Source organism: Pseudochaenichthys georgianus, chromosome 9 (genome assembly GCF_902827115.2).
Source record: "Pseudochaenichthys georgianus chromosome 9, fPseGeo1.2, whole genome shotgun sequence".
In the NCBI taxonomy this organism is placed as follows: domain Eukaryota; kingdom Metazoa; phylum Chordata; class Actinopteri; order Perciformes; family Channichthyidae; genus Pseudochaenichthys; species Pseudochaenichthys georgianus.
The window spans coordinates 36,747,055-36,763,680 of NC_047511.1; the positions used below are offsets into that span (position 1 = coordinate 36,747,055).

The 16,626-nt window shown below is 41.3% G+C and overlaps 1 protein-coding gene across 1 annotated transcript; it reads right to left on the reverse strand.

Moving 5' to 3' along the window:
• Positions 1-314: 314 nt before the first annotated feature.
• On the reverse strand, positions 315-14,845 carry serinc5 (serine incorporator 5). The gene is made up of 12 exons (XM_034091327.2): positions 14,810-14,845; positions 13,930-14,097; positions 10,252-10,424; positions 7,907-7,989; positions 7,092-7,185; positions 6,439-6,650; positions 5,681-5,773; positions 4,453-4,579; positions 3,790-3,859; positions 3,575-3,611; positions 2,260-2,404; positions 315-1,591 (listed from the first exon to the last, which is right to left on the reverse strand). Exons 1-12 carry the CDS (start codon positions 14,843-14,845, stop codon positions 1,447-1,449), a joined length of 1,383 nt encoding a protein of 460 aa, XP_033947218.1. The 3' UTR covers positions 315-1,446.
• Between the last annotated feature and the right edge of the window lie 1,781 nt (positions 14,846-16,626).

The following is a 16,626-nucleotide window of genomic DNA, read 5'->3' on the forward strand; positions in this document are numbered from 1 at the left end:
AGCCGACACCAACCTGTCCGAACGAAGTCTCTGCGCAGCCAGCCGCAGCTCCTGGAGGACGGGTAATCCCGCGGCCCCGACTGGATGAGTCGCGAAGCTACACGCAGCCAGCTGTTTGCAGAGAATCCTTAACAAATGTTCCGAACGAACGAACGCTGTAGGCTACAAAAAATGTAGCCAAGGTACTCTCGCGCAGCGAGAAGATGAAAAGGAACAGATCCTCTGTCGACACCGGCTGATGTAGCCGGTGTCACGTGGGTCACAGGTGACTTTGTTGTTATTGGTACTCGAGCTGCGCATGCGCGCGATGGACATATCCAGTGCTAAAGCACCGCCTCTGGCGGTCAGTAGGGACGAAATAGAACCCTCATGCTACTTTATTTTGACCTCCACTATGAGCTGACACATGTAACAAAAGCCTTTAAAACTGTACAGAAAATAGCTGATTTAAGTGTGCATGCAAATACATGTGTTTTTTTTTGTGTTAACCGGCTAAACAATTTAGATGTATTAGGTTGTTTTCTGACATCTACCTTTGGCAAACATTCCTCACGGTGTCACTGCAGCTCTTCCAGAGAGGCGGCGCTCCACTAACGTCACTCTTATGTAAGGCAGGTTGATTTGAAGAGCACTGCCCTGGACAGCAACAACGATGACTGGAAATGTTGAAGAGTGGACATGGATTTTCCTAAGAAATAATCTGGCTCAAAGGGAGCACGGACAATAATAAAATCTTTGTGGAAACTTCACAACACTGGGTGTAATATCTAAAAGACTTTGTTCTGTTGCATAGAAAACTTCTACAAAAAGAGAGCGATATAACACAAACACAAACAGCTTACATGTGAGCCTGAGAGATGAGATTGTAAACAGAGTCAGGGACAATTGTAATTCAATTCATACCACACCTTCACAAAATTATTCCTGATAACTGAATATGCACTTAAATAAATACAATTTATCTTGTAACATCTTTAACCTTAAATACATTTGTCCCAAAACTTTGCTACAACTTTATGGTCCAACTACACAGAACTGAAATGCCTGGCTGAGAGTAAAAGCACAAACAAACCTGAAAAAACGGACACACAGTAAATACAAAATACACTTTCAAATCTGAAATCATGAAGGAATCTATGGGGGTCGGGGGCTTATTATGTTTCACAATGCACTCCCATGATTCTTTATGTCATTTCAAATGTGCAAGCAATACAAAACTCCATGAGTAAGTGGTAGTAAAAGATAGCAACATTACCATCAAGGTATTAACATTGTGAAACAAAGTAAAATAGACACTAGCATATAAAACAAAAGGCAACAGATAATCCTCAATTTCCACGCTGAGTGTAGGGTTGTGTTTTAAGGTAAAGGGGGGGGCTGGTCCCTGGCTCAGCGTGAGAGCTTCTGCCTGAGTAGCCTGACCCTCAGTGTGGGGGGAGGGGTGTCCTAGGCCTCAAAGCGCTTCGGGAACACCATGGGAGCAACGAGGGTCCACATGTAGAGGACGAGACAGACCCAGCAGGAGACCATCTTGATCCAGAACACTGACCAGCTCCCGTCCAGGAGATTCTCAATCTTATGGTTATCATAACTGTAAACAACAAGCACAGAGTGAGTAACCCCACCGACAATCAACATCAACATTGTAGATCGGCAAGTTGCAAAATGTCTGGCTGCTTTTTGAGGTTTGGCAGGGAGCAGTTGGTTCTGCCTGTTAGGGCAAAGTTGGGTACAAATCCCTATTGGTTCGTCACAACCAGTTATGCTTTATTATAAGTTGATTCAATGCTATTATAACAATATGGACTATAGAGACTTTACCACCAGACTCAGGGAAGGCTTTATCCCACAAGCCATACATATGCTAAACTCCTGAACTTGCACACTTTTTTTAATTGTTTTTTGTATTTGTTTTTTATGTCTTATATACATTTATGTTGCATTGTTGGAGGAGCCTGTGACTTAAGTCTTTCAGAGCATATCTACACTGTATCTGTGCATATAACAATGAAGCCCTTTGAACCAGAAAACTAATGACCTTCTGTGATCCTTTATCTGATCTGTAATCTTGATTAAATGCAATTTCCTTGCCTGACATTTCTACTTGAGAAAGCAGGAAAAGCACAGGCTTAACTGACTGATTTACATTTAGTGTTCCAGGAAGCCAAACTGGGAACCTGAGAAATCGCTTCTTAGAAAAACAGGAAGAACTTATTTAATTACATGCCCAAACAACAGAACAATTAAAGCATGACTTACTGGAACCAGTTGGTGACGGTCATCATGACGTAAAGCGATCCGAGGAAGAAGACAGAGTGGAAGCAGGCGTAGCCATAGATGGTTCCCTCTCTCTCGTCATAATTCACGTTCTGGCCTCCACCAGTGTTCTCATCATCATAGTCGTCTAACAATAACAAACAGGGTGTGGGTGAGCGACACTTTTCAACTAAGTAAGTAATAAAGTAAAGGCCTAAGCTTTATCTTAATGTGATGTACTACAAAGACCGAACATAAGAAATGATTATAAATACATGTGACTTGCTCCATTTGGAGTGACAACCAGGAAGTGGGGGTTGATAGAGAGTCACGTTTGGGAATCAAAGTGTCTCAATTCTACGATGTCGCATGTAAACAGTGGAGAAGGGTCGATCTCTGTGCTAAAGTGACAACATTCGTTATTTTTTAGTATAGTTAATTACTCCTTTTCCAAAAACGGTCATCATAGGATCCTGCTGAATTACATGTATATTCAGGCAAATAACACCCAAACCTGTTTTGAAGATTGGCATAAGTTAGTGGACACATTGGGAAAATACCGTAAACACATGAGGTCTTAAAGGATGTAAAAATGTAAATCACAATAAACTCAAGAGAAGAATATGTGTACAAGTGGTGAGACATTTGCACTATTTTTATTTGTATATCATTATTGTTATTTTGCAGTGTTTCCCCTACCATTGTCTTGGAGGGGCGCCAACGAGCCCCCCCTGAAGGTCAAGGTTTAAAAAAAAAAAATTATATATATATTTATATATATATAGCACCAAATTGCAAATAATCTATATCTACTGTCACTTTTCGCATTGGACATGTGCTCTTTTATTAAATAAACTAAACGCTTTCATTTTAAGTTGTGAGTTTAGTGTTTTTAACCCTAAGAAACAGATGCATCAATCAATAACAATAATGTTGCATTGTTGGAGGAGCTCGGGGTACGATTTTCATTGCCATAACTACACTGTAGCTACTGTGCAGCATATGATAATAAAACCCTGGTTCTATTTGCCAACACTTGACTTGTTTCTTGTATTTCCAGCAGGGGGCAGTGTCACTCCATACACATTGTCTTGTTGCTGCTCGTCCTGCTTCACTGTGTCATACTACTCTCCTAGTAACAGTGACATCATCCATGTTTGCTGACCAATACTTTCTCACCATCCTGAATGTGGCTGAGGAATAGCAATGAGTTATCCCCTCTGTGTGCAAACACTATCGTACACACTGAGCAAAATGGAGAGGCAGGGGGAGAGAGGGGGGGATGCAGTAGGGATGGACACTATTTTACTTTCCTCACCTGTGTTATCACCACAACAGAAGCAGCAGCGAGCTCTCTGCAGGATAAAGAAAAACACACGTTACCACCAACACTCACTATGTCTCTCGGGCCTACTTTGTTTAATTTGATAAAGACGTGTAATTGCGATTGTCTGATCCTGTTCATCTGATTCATTAGTCCATATCTTTTATTAACCCACACACTTAGTGGGATGTGAATAATTGTGCATTTACCTCAATCTCTGGCTCACTGTTCCCATACACTCTAAGCGCTGCAGAGCTTCGTCTGGTGGTGGAAGTCAAGCTAAAGGGAGGGTGGAGAAGGAGAAACAATTACAGACGGAGGGAGAGAAAGGTAGTCATTTTGTAACTACGTATTTTTCCATTCATTTGCACAGCGTAATTCGCTCTCCTTCAGGGAACAAGCGTAGGAGACATGATGCCTCCGCTTGATGGGAAACACATGTTAACAAACACACAAATACTTTAGCTATCTCTCACACGCCGAGCCACGCCAGAGCCAATCATGCACTGCCTCTGCTGAGTCACGGCCAATCAAAACGACCCTGTCTCTGTCGCTATAGCCTGCCATGAAACACTATTATTTCACATTGCTTGGAACAGAACTGCAGATAATGTGTTTGGATTGTGGCCTTCTCGTTAAATATAAACTCTTTAAATGTAATGATATACAACTAAAAAGATACAGTATATATATTATATGGAAACTTGGCTTGCAATTGAGTAGATATTGAGATCATAAAAATAGAAAAGCAAGAGGTGTGTGTGTGTATGTGTGTGTGTGTGTGTGTGTGTGTGTGTGTGTGTGTGTGTGTGTGTGTGTGTGTGTGTGTGTGTGTGTGTGTGTGTGTGTGTGTGTGTGTGTGTGTGTGTTACCAAGAGTAAAGCACACAACCAAACAGGATAATGGCTCCAACAGCGGTCACGATCTGCTTGTCGCTCTCCGTCCTCGAGTTGATGGGAAACACACACACGGTGGTGTTCACACCATTTCTTTCCACGGCTAGATAGAAAGAAAGTGAAGACAGAGATGGATGAGGGCAAAGGAGAAGTTGAGTGAGTGAGGAGTAGGATTATTGAGAAATATGCAGTGTGTATTTTGGCACAGTGTCAGTGGGAGAGCAGGGGGGGAAATGGAGACTTCGCTATAGATACAATCATAGGCGCCAACAACCCCACAGTGTGTACTACACTTGTTGTGTTACTTAGCGAGCATGTGCTGATATTAAATATTTATGGTAAGATTATCTTTACAATAGTATGGCAGCATAGAATATTATCTTGACAGCAGCAGTGGAAACAGGAGCCCTGTAGGGATGGATTCCTCAGGCTCTGCAGAGTCATTCCTTTAAGATTCACAACGTCCCATACATCTCACACTTTACCCTTTAGCAGCTATTATAGAGATTGTAAAGCCTTATCTTAGACAGGCTTCACTATGTGGTGTTGGGTGTATGTTTCTTCCTTTTCAGTGAACTAACACTTTTCACTGAACAGATGCGCAGGAATCCTTATCTGTTATGATAACATTGAACACTTCACAGTCAAATCTGTGTTTTCAACTGGAACAAAACATTACAAATTGTATACCCTGTTTATCTAGGCCCTTTTTGTTTTATGTTTATATGTCACACTGTGGGACCGCGGGAAACGGTATCTCGAGATTTCTGGATGTATAACACATGTAGTAATTCTGACAATAAAGCTGACTTTGACTTTGAAAGTATTAGTTGTTTGGGAGGGATGATCCTCTTTCCCTTGTTAATTAATTAATTTTAACCAAGGGTTAGGGGGTTAGGGTTAAGGGCTATTTATTAATTAAAAGTGATATGAGCATATAATGTCATTTTTCAAAATGTTTTTTTCATTTCATTTTAAATGACTACAAATACAATACATGCTAATATTTAAGTTAAAGTAAAACATATGTTAGAGTGACTTCAGCTTTTTTACTGTAACTTATTTCCCAATTAAACTGAATATTAAAGTTTTTCTGTCTCATTCAAACAAAATGCTGTTCATGTTTGCAGTGGAAAGTGTCCTTAAATCCAATAAAACTATATTTTTAAATCCCAGGTGCAGATGTGTGTCTGCTGATACTCACTTTCTTTTGGTTTGCTGGAGAAGGCTGAGAAGGTGAGGTACATGACGTACACACTGATGACTCCGGGCTGCAGCAGGCCTGATGTGGGCTGCACTGCGGGGACACAACATTACACAAAGTATTCATTACTTACTGCTAGATTCTTGAATTCTACCACCTATTGTAAGTATTATAGCCATCAGTCTTTATTATCTGTCTTATATTTCCTATGGGTCCCAAATGTGAAATGTGTGAAATACCCTTTGTGATATATCAAGTCGCTTTCAAAAAAACAAAAGCATCCGATGCAAATACTTGTATATTTTGTATTTGACAGTCAAATGAGACAAGTACAGGTCCTCACTGTGGAGCAAATTATAATTCCCTTAAGAGAAACTGATGAATGATTTATGGACAAAGTTTGTCTTTTGTTATATTTAATAAAGCAATAAAGAAAGTCTGTATACAATTGAAATCGATCTCAAATGCAGGAACAGAGCAGCTTCACACTCAAAGGATCAAACGGCTTTGCATCCAGAAAACAGCTGACAGTAACACTGGTCCCACCCATCAACTGTCTTAGGCATTATCTAAACATCCCCCCCATTAAACCATAAAACCCCCCAGTCCTTAACCATTTGCAATCCTAAACATATGTCTCTGTTACACACATGTAGGACTAAAAATGCTATTTAAACGAGTAAAAGGCAATCAGAGTACAAGACATCATCTACATATATTATGTAAATGATTATATGAACATTTGACACGACACTCACGCTTCTGTATGCAGGGGGAGATGGCCAGCAGGGAGACGAAGAGGCACAGGCTGCCGTTGATGCCCAGGAATACCTTGTTCAGTAAACAGGCCTCGGAGTCAGTGTAGAAAACTCCCATGAAGACCAAGGCCCCGACCGCAGCACTGAACAGCATCAGGGTCACAAAGGCCAGGGCCGCGTACCACAAGCGATTATGCGTCACTCCTGAACTCCTGCAGACAGAAAGAGAGCGGTAGAGGAAGAGAAAGCAGAACGCAAAAGCTTAAAATCAGTTTTGCCATGGCTGGAAATCCAAGATTTGAATAAAAAACACATTCTATTACAAATTGAAAGGTTAGGGTTTACTGTAATGGTTACCGACACATCTACATATTTCAAAACAATCAGCTGTGGTATGTGTGTCTGTGTGAAACTGAGCACACACACTCCTAAACCACATGCATCCTGGGAAATGTCGGCCAAGCCACGCCTCCATCCACAAAAAGCAAAGAAACACGACTTCTTCTTTCCAAACGTACTTAATACCCCCAGGGGAATACGTGTCACCCCAGCTTTCACACGATCAAACAAATAGCAGTCCACAGGTCGCTCGTATTAACTTAAAAGAGCTGGAGACTTTGGAGACAAGAGCAGATAGAAGACATGTTGCTCACCAGTTTGTGTTCCATCTGTGTGCAAACTTCACCAAAAGCATGAGCTGGATCAGCAGGAAAATGAAGCCACCACCCGCTCCTATGCAGCGCCACGCTGTGTGGACACGGGGAGAGAAAAGCTTGAGAGGTGAGAAGACCTTACAGCAGATATCTTTGACTTGATGCACTTTCATGCTGCAAGATTATATTAAAACCAAAGATAAGATGGCAGGGTAATTTTCAGAAGTGTGTGTGAAAGGCAATGTAGTTGAGTGAGCTTGGATAATGATGCATAATTAGAAAACTGCAAACGTTTCTGATATGTTTTATCAATTCCTCTTACTCTTGTTGTGGAAACTTTCACTCGTCAACAATCTGGAGATGTAATACAAATAATAAAGGTGGTTCGATGCAAATCAAAGTTGTCTAAGTAGTTCTTTACTCAAGCTGGAAGGTACAGAGTACAGAGTAGTCTGCAGGAGTGGACACAGAGGCAAATGTGTGTGTGTGATTTAGAGAGGACTGTTGCTGTGCAGACACAAAGAGATAACACTTTCTCCTGGCTGTTATCTTGCAATGCTCTCATAAGGAACAAGAGCCGCATTGTACAAGTACGACCTTGGCAGGAAGCTACCTGTTGGATATAACAGGTCGAATTGACCAAACATTTCTCAGTATAATATCATCATTTGGTTTTACCATATAAAGTAATATAAGAAATTGCCACTACACTCTTTACTTTGCTAATTATGTGGGATTATATGAATATGTTCTCAATGAAAATACAGCATGAAAACCAGCTTTGAAGGCAGTCCTTTTGAGGGACCTCTCTTTACCTTCCAGAAAGACTTCCTCATTCGGGATGAAGAAGCCTCCAACGCAGCACGCCACCAGCACGATGAACTTCACCAACCAGAACCTGACATTTAAAACAGTGATATTGTTAAAGCTTCTACGTGGAAAAAGTAAATACAGCTGACACAATAGATCTGTTTCCCATACACCTCCCAGCAGAAAAAAGATGAAACAGAAAAGAACACCTGGCTGTCTTATCTTTCCTCCTCCCTCCAGAGAGCTTCCAGTTTTAGTTTTTGTATCTCTTAAGGCGTAAAGATAAGACCCTCTCACAGGAAAGGGAGGGATGATTAGTTCTAAAGCAGAGGTGCCCAGTACGTCGGCTGCTACATGCAGCAACACACGGCGGGGATGGCGGAGAGAAGCGCTCCAAGGGCAAGGTGTGGTTAGATGTTACCCGTCTCGATGTGGACAATGCTACTTGACAAGAGTGTTTAGCATGTCAGGGCGGTAACACGAGCAATTTGTCTAAACATTTAGCAAAAGTTCTCCTCATCCAGACGGAGGAATGCACCGGGTTGGACTGTCTTTCTTGTAGCTCTGTAGCCCCGTCCACGAGGAACGTTTCCACGTCAGGTCTTATTATGTATGCTAGCAGCAACACACGGAGTTAACTCAATTATACAAACATGGGTTAATGATTAGAGGTAACAGAGTTATTTATTTTGTTAAAGTTTCAGCTATTCTGTTTACAGTTCTGTCATCAGATCATTTAGTACAATTTGTTAAAACATTGTTGTTTCTTTTGATGTGAAATATTATTGATTTAATTAATAAAAAGCAATGTTAGTTTTGTTCACAATTTGTTAAGTTCCATCCATCCATCCATCTTCTCCCGCTTATCCGTGGTCGGGTCGCGGGGGTAGCAGTTCCAGCAGAGAGCCCCAAACTTTCTTTTCCCTGGCGACATCAACCAGCTCTGACTGGGGGATCCCAAGACGCTCCCAGGCCAGCGAAGAGATATAATCCCTCCACCTGGTCCTAGGTCTACCCCTTGGTCTCTTCCCAGCTGGATTTGTTAAGTTAATTTAATAATATATGCATTTTTGAATCAAGTATTCATCTTTATTGTCCTCATTGTTAGTTTCCACATGCCTAAAAACAACCTCAAGCTAAATCTAAAAGTTGATGGCTAAATAAGAGCGTTTGAGAAATTGTGCAAGACATACAGTAATAGTCCGAATAGTCGATTAATCGTTTCATTAATCGATAGATTAATCGATTATCAAATTAGTCGTTTGTTGCAGCCTAGTTGTCCCATGTATAAATAAAACGTGTTTTTCAGCAACCCTTGCAATTTGGGATTTTATTTTTGGTTGGTAGACCCCGGTGAGCTGGTCATTTCAAAAGTAGCTCACCAGCCAAAAGAGTGTGGGCACCCCTGCTCTAAAGTCTCTGCACATTGATGGTCAAACGAACCTGAAAGCTGACCTGAACACTCAGAGGTAAGACACACGCCTTCAACATTGCATATAAAATATTCAAGGTAAACATTGGAATAACAGAGGCGGTAAATACTGAATGTCTGCCTAAGTTAGGATTTTGAAACTCAAAAAATGTATGTGTCAACACAAAGCATACAGTTTAGAAAAGTTACAAATACTAAGCAACACTCAATGATATGCTCTGCATGATAAGGTAACAGGTGTCTATGTTTATGTCATAGTTGATATATAAGCGTATTAAATTATGTTCAGGAAAACTGTTTCGAGATCCCCTCTCATGTTGCAGCATTAAATAGTTTGGACACAATATCTTATGATTTCTAGTATTTGCAGAGATACTGAATGAACCTACCTAATGGCCGAATCAATAAAAACATAAGCACTAAGAAATAACAAACAACTCCACCTTTCACATTGCATAGAACATATAAGAAATAAACATGGGAAAATGCATGTGCCAACACAAAGCATATAGTGTAGGAAATACAGAATACTTAGAAATAAGTCATCTTAGATAACAAGTAAATAATACTAAGCAACACATTTTGGAGGATCTGCATGATAAGGTAACAGGTGTTTATGTCATAATGAATATAAGACTATTCAATTATGTTCAGGAAAACTGTTTCGAGATCATGTTGTAGGATTAAATTTTTGCACACTATATCTTGTGATATGTGAACTAATAGCAGAATGAATAAAAACCTGGCTGCTTGCAATTTGCATACCTTCCATCAAGTGATGTATTTGTGTTTACCTTTGTTTTCAGAGATCAACACATTTAGGGTGCCAGGCCAGCAAGACATTACCGATGGATGTAAATTGTTTAATAAATGACAGGATGCAAAGTGGACAGAAAGGGGGGGGAAGGCCTTTCTCACCCGTTGTGCACGGCCGCCCTCCAGCCTGTGCTGTTGTGGATGCGGATGGTGAAGATGGCGAAGAAGAGGAAGAAGCAGGCCATGCCGAAGCACACCTTGTAGACGGCCGAGTAGCCCACCAGAGTTTGGCAGTTCTCCTCTGACTTCTCACACATCTGATCGTAGAACGGGATCTGATTGACACAATTACAAACACTTTGATTAGATCATTATGGTGTTGAACCCCCCCACCTCTGCTCATGTTTGTCTAGAAGGCTGCTTCACAGAAAAGGCTGGAGAACGTCTATTCTGAGCGTCACGCCTCTAAAGAGCAGAAAGAGAAAACAGGCGGCAACAACAACCGCTCTTTCTCTCCATGTGGCCCTCTTTCATCCCCCGCTCTTTGCGCGCTGTTAGAGGGGCCTTACAACTAACTGTCGGTGTACAGAAACAAAAGGCGCAGATGAATAAATTAACCGCCTTCTATCAGCAAGGGATTGGGAAGAGCGAAGAGCAGAGAGAGATGGAGCAAAGGGAAAAGATTGGCAGATCCGTCTTAAGGGAAAAAAAATTTCAACCTACAGTGAGCAACGTAATAAAAGTTTTAAAACACAAAGCAAAACACTGGAATCAGTAAAGTAGATAAGGACGTTGCTGTGGCCTTCTGCAGGACATTGTGAGTGCTTCAGTGGCTCGGTGCCAACAGAAGAGACGGCCTGCGAAATGAGAACCAGAGGATGAAGTCTTGAATTCATTTCCTTTCTCTGAAGCCCCCTGACATTAGAGATGTGAATCAAAGTCAAATACAAGTTCTGCTTTTCAAACAGGGGTCAAGCTTTGAGAGACCCACAGATATTTACATTCAGATACCGCTTTGAGTCGGCTTTACTAGTTATTGGCAGAGTTTTTGTTCCTTGAGGTTATACACATGGGTTAGACGCCGGGGGATTGAGTTGTCATCACCTCGGTGTGGAGCACAGTCCAGAGCCAGATCACAAGAGTAAAAAGGCCAGTTGGGAGCTTTTGTCTCACGTCGAGGACCATATTAGCATGTCCATGGTGTCGTGATTAAGAGGGAAGGGGGCCGGCTGTTTCGGACAGCTGTAAATCTCTTAAGAAAAGACCAGCACTCCCGTACGCACAATGGCTGCTCTCTTAGCCGGGACTTCCCACTGTGCTCAGTGTGTGACTGGCAGTGTGCGTGTAAATGTGCATGTATGTGTGTGTAACCCAGCAGGCTCTGCGTGGGGCTATCAGAGGCCATTTTGTGCCTGGATGAGTCTTTTACAGGGCTGCCCTCTCACAAGGAGACACACAGTAGGGAGTCATTTCAATACTGTACAGTAGACACTGGCTGGGAAAGAGAGAAGAAAGAAGATTGTTGGAAAAATACAGAGTGTTCAAATAGCATCTTGATTCCAGTGATTGCCATAGTAGCACTGTCAGCTCCTAGTAATCATCCGAGTCTAGTAAATGCTTATTCAGCAACTAAACCTTAAATATTAGAGGATTCCTTAAAGAGGGACATTAACTCTAAAGTTCAGATGATTCCTAACTCAGAAAAAAGAGAAGGGAGGATGAAACGAAGATGTATTTTCATTTAATTTCAAACCTTTATTTATGCAGGTGAATCCCATTGAGATCTGTTTCAAGGGTTGACCTGCTGCAAGTAGGTTCCACATGAATACATATAAACATAACAGAAAAACAAAAAGGACATCATACAGCATATTTACAGCGACTACAGTTTACATAGCTAGTAACATTTACAGGTTCCAACAGTTTCCGATTGGATAGCATCTATCCTTGCTTTAAAAACATTTAGTGGAACCAAATTGCTCAGCTTCCATTCCTTTTGCAGACTGTTCGAAGACAGAGCAGCTGCGCATCTAAAAGCTGTCTTCCCTAAGACAGTCCTAGCAGTTGGCACATTTAATAAAACCACAGCATGCGATCTCAGGCAGTAGCCACTTACAATTCGCCGTGAGATCAGGGAGCAGATATAAGATGGAACTTTCCCTAACATGGCTTTGTATATTAATGTACCAGTGACTGAGCCTCCGTACAGTTAGTGAAAGCAAACCAGCCCTTGCATACAGGGTACAGTGATGAGTTAATGCTTTACAGTTTGTCTCGAATCTCAGTGCACAGGTGCATTCATATAGATCAGATCACCATAGTCCAGCACAGGTAAAAAGGTCACAGCCTTTTCCTGGCCTCAAGCGAGAAGCAGGACTTGTTCCTGTAGAAGAAACCTAGCCTAGCCCTCAGTTTTTTAAGCAGGTTATTGACATGACGTTTAAAAGAGAGACAATCATCAAGCCAGATACCAAGGTATTTGTAACAGGTAACCACTTCAAGATTTATTCCTTGCGTAGTTACAATATCTAAAACAGGCTCTGGTGTCTTTTTAGCTTTTGCAAAGAGCATTACCTTGGTTTTATCCACATTTAAAAGAAGCTTAAGCTCAGCGAGCTGAGTCTGAATAATTTTAAAAACAGCTTTCAATTCAATAACAGCCAGGAGGGACCTGCACACAGTACATCACTACAGTCTGACTCACTGTATTGTAACAGATGCTAAAGCCTCACAGTTCTGTAGATATTTCTCAGAAACACAGAAAGAGTCAATCTTATAATAATCCTGCGTAATAATGAGGGGAAAACACATGAGAGCAATAAGGATCAAATGAGAGGGCAGCTCCTGTGTATCTTCTCACAACTTCAGAGGCTAGGGGCAAAAAACTAAAAGCTACCAGCCTGAACTCCTGCCTGCTCCACTATGGCCTTAGTTCTGCCATGATATACAAGGGATATTAAGGTATAACAGAGGGATATCTTATTTGCCTGTTGCAGGATAACATTTCTAAGAATCTATTTACACCACAGAGTTAAAGGTGGGGTAGGTTTTGGAGAAACCAGCTGGAGTGCGCTAGAATTTTAAAAATACACAGCCGAAAAAAATCTGCCACTTCCTCACAGAGCCCCTCCTCCAACACACACGAACGCTCACATGACCAATGAGGGCACGAGATAAGTTTGTGCACAGATGGAAGGCTGACAGGCAGGTAGGCCATCCAGTTACTTTAGCCGGGCCGGCTAAAATGATTGGTCGTGCTTTTTAAAGCGCTACAGCTTCCACAGATGACATTTCTTTATGGATTTTTTGTCAAAGCACTTCAGATATTCATTGCTATCGGGATGTTAAGAGCATTCCATGGAACATAACAAAAAGTGTATCTCGAGCCGGTTTCTCAAACTTACCTACCCCACCTTTAAACACCAAAGGTGTCTCACTCGAACAGACAACATCTAGTAAAAAAATGAGTGGAGTTTGTATATCCTCTTTCCTTTTCACTTCTGCTCCTTGGTAGACATTTGCATTTTAGATGATCAGAGAGCAGAGAGGAATTTAACAAATCATAAAAGTTGTCCAAAGAGAGCCCAAATTCCCATACATTAGTGTAGAACAACCAATTCACAGCCATCAATGCTCTTTGTGCCTTGCTCACCTATGCAGAAGTTTGCTCCAAAAATCTAAATAAAAGGTGGGTTAACTACCTTGAGGATTTATAAATTGTTACGGAACTTTTTCATTCTTTAATTATATACCTCTGTGTATGCAAGTTTATATTAAAAGCATGTACATGTGTGTTTGTGCTGTATAGTGATACTTTGCTTTGGTGATTTATGCACTTACATTCTCTCTCATCTCCTTCTCCACCTTGGGGGACATCATGATGACACAGACGATGGTGACCAGCAGGAAGTAGAAGGCGTACATGATGCGGGTCCCAGTGGACTGTTTGATGTTGGGGCAGCAGTTACAGCAGCAGACGCAGGCCGCTGATCCGCAGCAGCAGGCCAGCTGCACACAGAACAATGGAGAAAAGAGGGAGGGAGAACATGACCATATCAGTTTCAGGACTTTCCACATCATTATAACCCATCAGATACAGACATAATGTATTTATCGGGATCTTGGATAAGGAATGACCGGGGTTTCAATGTGCACGTTGAAAACAATGCTGTCGTCTACAGAAGCTTCACTTGAAAGGAGGGAATGAAGCAAAATCCCCCACTCTTATGGCTGAAGAAGTTTACCATTCACTAATTGCAACTAATCAAACATTAAAATGACAAGAGGAGTATACAAAAGAGTTACAATGAGAAGCCTCTATCCTTAGACCCTCAAGCAGAGCTAGAAGAAAAACGAGAGAACATAATGGAGGAACCCAAAGCAGAAGGGCAGGGATTCCTCTTTCAGGATGGCCACACATGCAATGTACCGAATATGGACAGAAATAGCAGTAGTAAATTACTACAGTCGGTTAAACCTTAGAAACCAAAACCGATGAACTACACACAGTAAAGGTGGCCCTACAAGGTGTCTCCTCGAACAGACTGCTATTCATTCAAGTTCTGTGTTACAGTATCATGTATTTGTTTGTTTATTTGGCAGGGACATTGCACATTAATGAACACTTCAAACTTGAAATATGCCAAGTGTAAATATGCAGGATTTAGCTTTGAGCTAATTTCCATCCGCAGTCCCTCACAGAAAAACGAAAATTACAAACCAGGGCTCGACAGTAACGGTTGTCATTGGCAACCATTCAGAAAAAATGTCAACCACTTCTTGGCCTTTGGTTGCCATCAGTGGCAACCAGTTTTTAACATAAAGAAATAACGACAGCAGACAGCAAAATGTGCACCCCAAAATAGATAAATGTTAATTATTGTTGTGAACAGTCGGAACCTGATACTTAACATGCACGTGCATTGGTGTGGTTACGGAGCCAGAAAGCGATGCATGTTTACTCGCGTGCGCGGTGCGCCGTGTGTTTGTTTTACAAGAAATGGCGACGCAAATTAAGTTGTTGGCTGTGAGGTAAAAGGTCCGGCCAACACGTCAACATCTCAAACGAATGTTCAAAGTGATTCAACTGATAAAGCGGAAGGTGAACCCGAACGAAAGCAAAGAGGAAACGTGTAAAGTCTTGGGAGGCGAAACATTCTGCTCCGTTGTCCATTCACTTCCGGTAAAATATATAATCACTTCTATAAAAAGGTAACACATTTTAAATATAGTTAGACATATTAAAGGTAATTTACAGCATTAATAATTAATATCTAATTCTTAACTGTGAATGGTTTTCATTTATTTAACATTAGAAATGTATTAGTCTGGCCAATCCAACGGATCTATGCTGGGGGTCAGCACAAAGGTCAAGAAAACCCAAATCTGAAAGGAAAACAACGGATGACCAAGAAACTAGTGACTTGCTCAATTCATTTGTGGATCTGTGAAGAACAACCGCACTACTGGTATTTACTATGCCAGCAATTAAGGGTGGACATATTCATTATTAAGTTGATGTATACCTGTATAGTATCTTAATTATTTAACATATAAGGTGACTAAAAATGGCAACCGTATTTTCAGTTTTGGCAACCAAAAGCTGATGCCTGGTTGCCAGCCTGGCAACCACTTTTAAAAGTTAGCGTTGAGCCCTAACATAGCAGTACAAATACATAAAATGCAAGAAAGGTGCAAGAGTAAGAGTAGAATACCCAAGTATTTAGGACATGGTAATACAAAATAGCAGCATCGATACATAAAGTGCAAGAGGAAATACCCCTGTATTAAAGTGCATTTAGCGGTGATCGCACGTCTGTTTGTTTCTCAACCATTGTTTGAGTTGACCTTTAAAGCTATTGAGAGTGGGACAACCCCGTATCTCAGTTGGGAGGCTGTTCCACAATGAGCTGCCTTTTATGGAAAGAACATTTTGTCCAAAAGTGGTCCGTCAGCAGTGGACTTCACAGACTCCTCTGGTTTCTGACCTCGTGCAACGTCCAGTGGTTTTTTGTGTGTGGATGAATTCCCCTAAGGGGGGGGGGGTCCATGTAAACATTTGGTAAATCAGACGTACATAGCGATACTGATAATGGATAAACAAAACAAAATACATTCATAACCCTTTCATTGCCAGACCATTTCAGTAAAGTGTGCGTTAAAGTAATTGTATCTTAATCCATCCAACATTTTTTATAAAGATTATTCAAAGGTTGCAGCTATAGTAGCGAAATGCGATGGGGGGCAGAATTTTGGGCCTTCGGATACACTTTTGTCGAAATTAAGCTTGCACCATGCTGAAACAGCTACTTCTTACTGCAGAAGTACGGCAACTACTGGGCTATAGAAGAGATACCCGCCTGACTATCTCTTTACTCATTCATGGTTTCCATCACATGAGACAAATCCCTTCCTATCCTTCATAGTGGCAACTCTTGGTCAGCGCAGACAGTGAAGTCTTGTCTGAAAACACACACACACACACACACACACACACACACACACACACACACACACACACACACACACACACACACA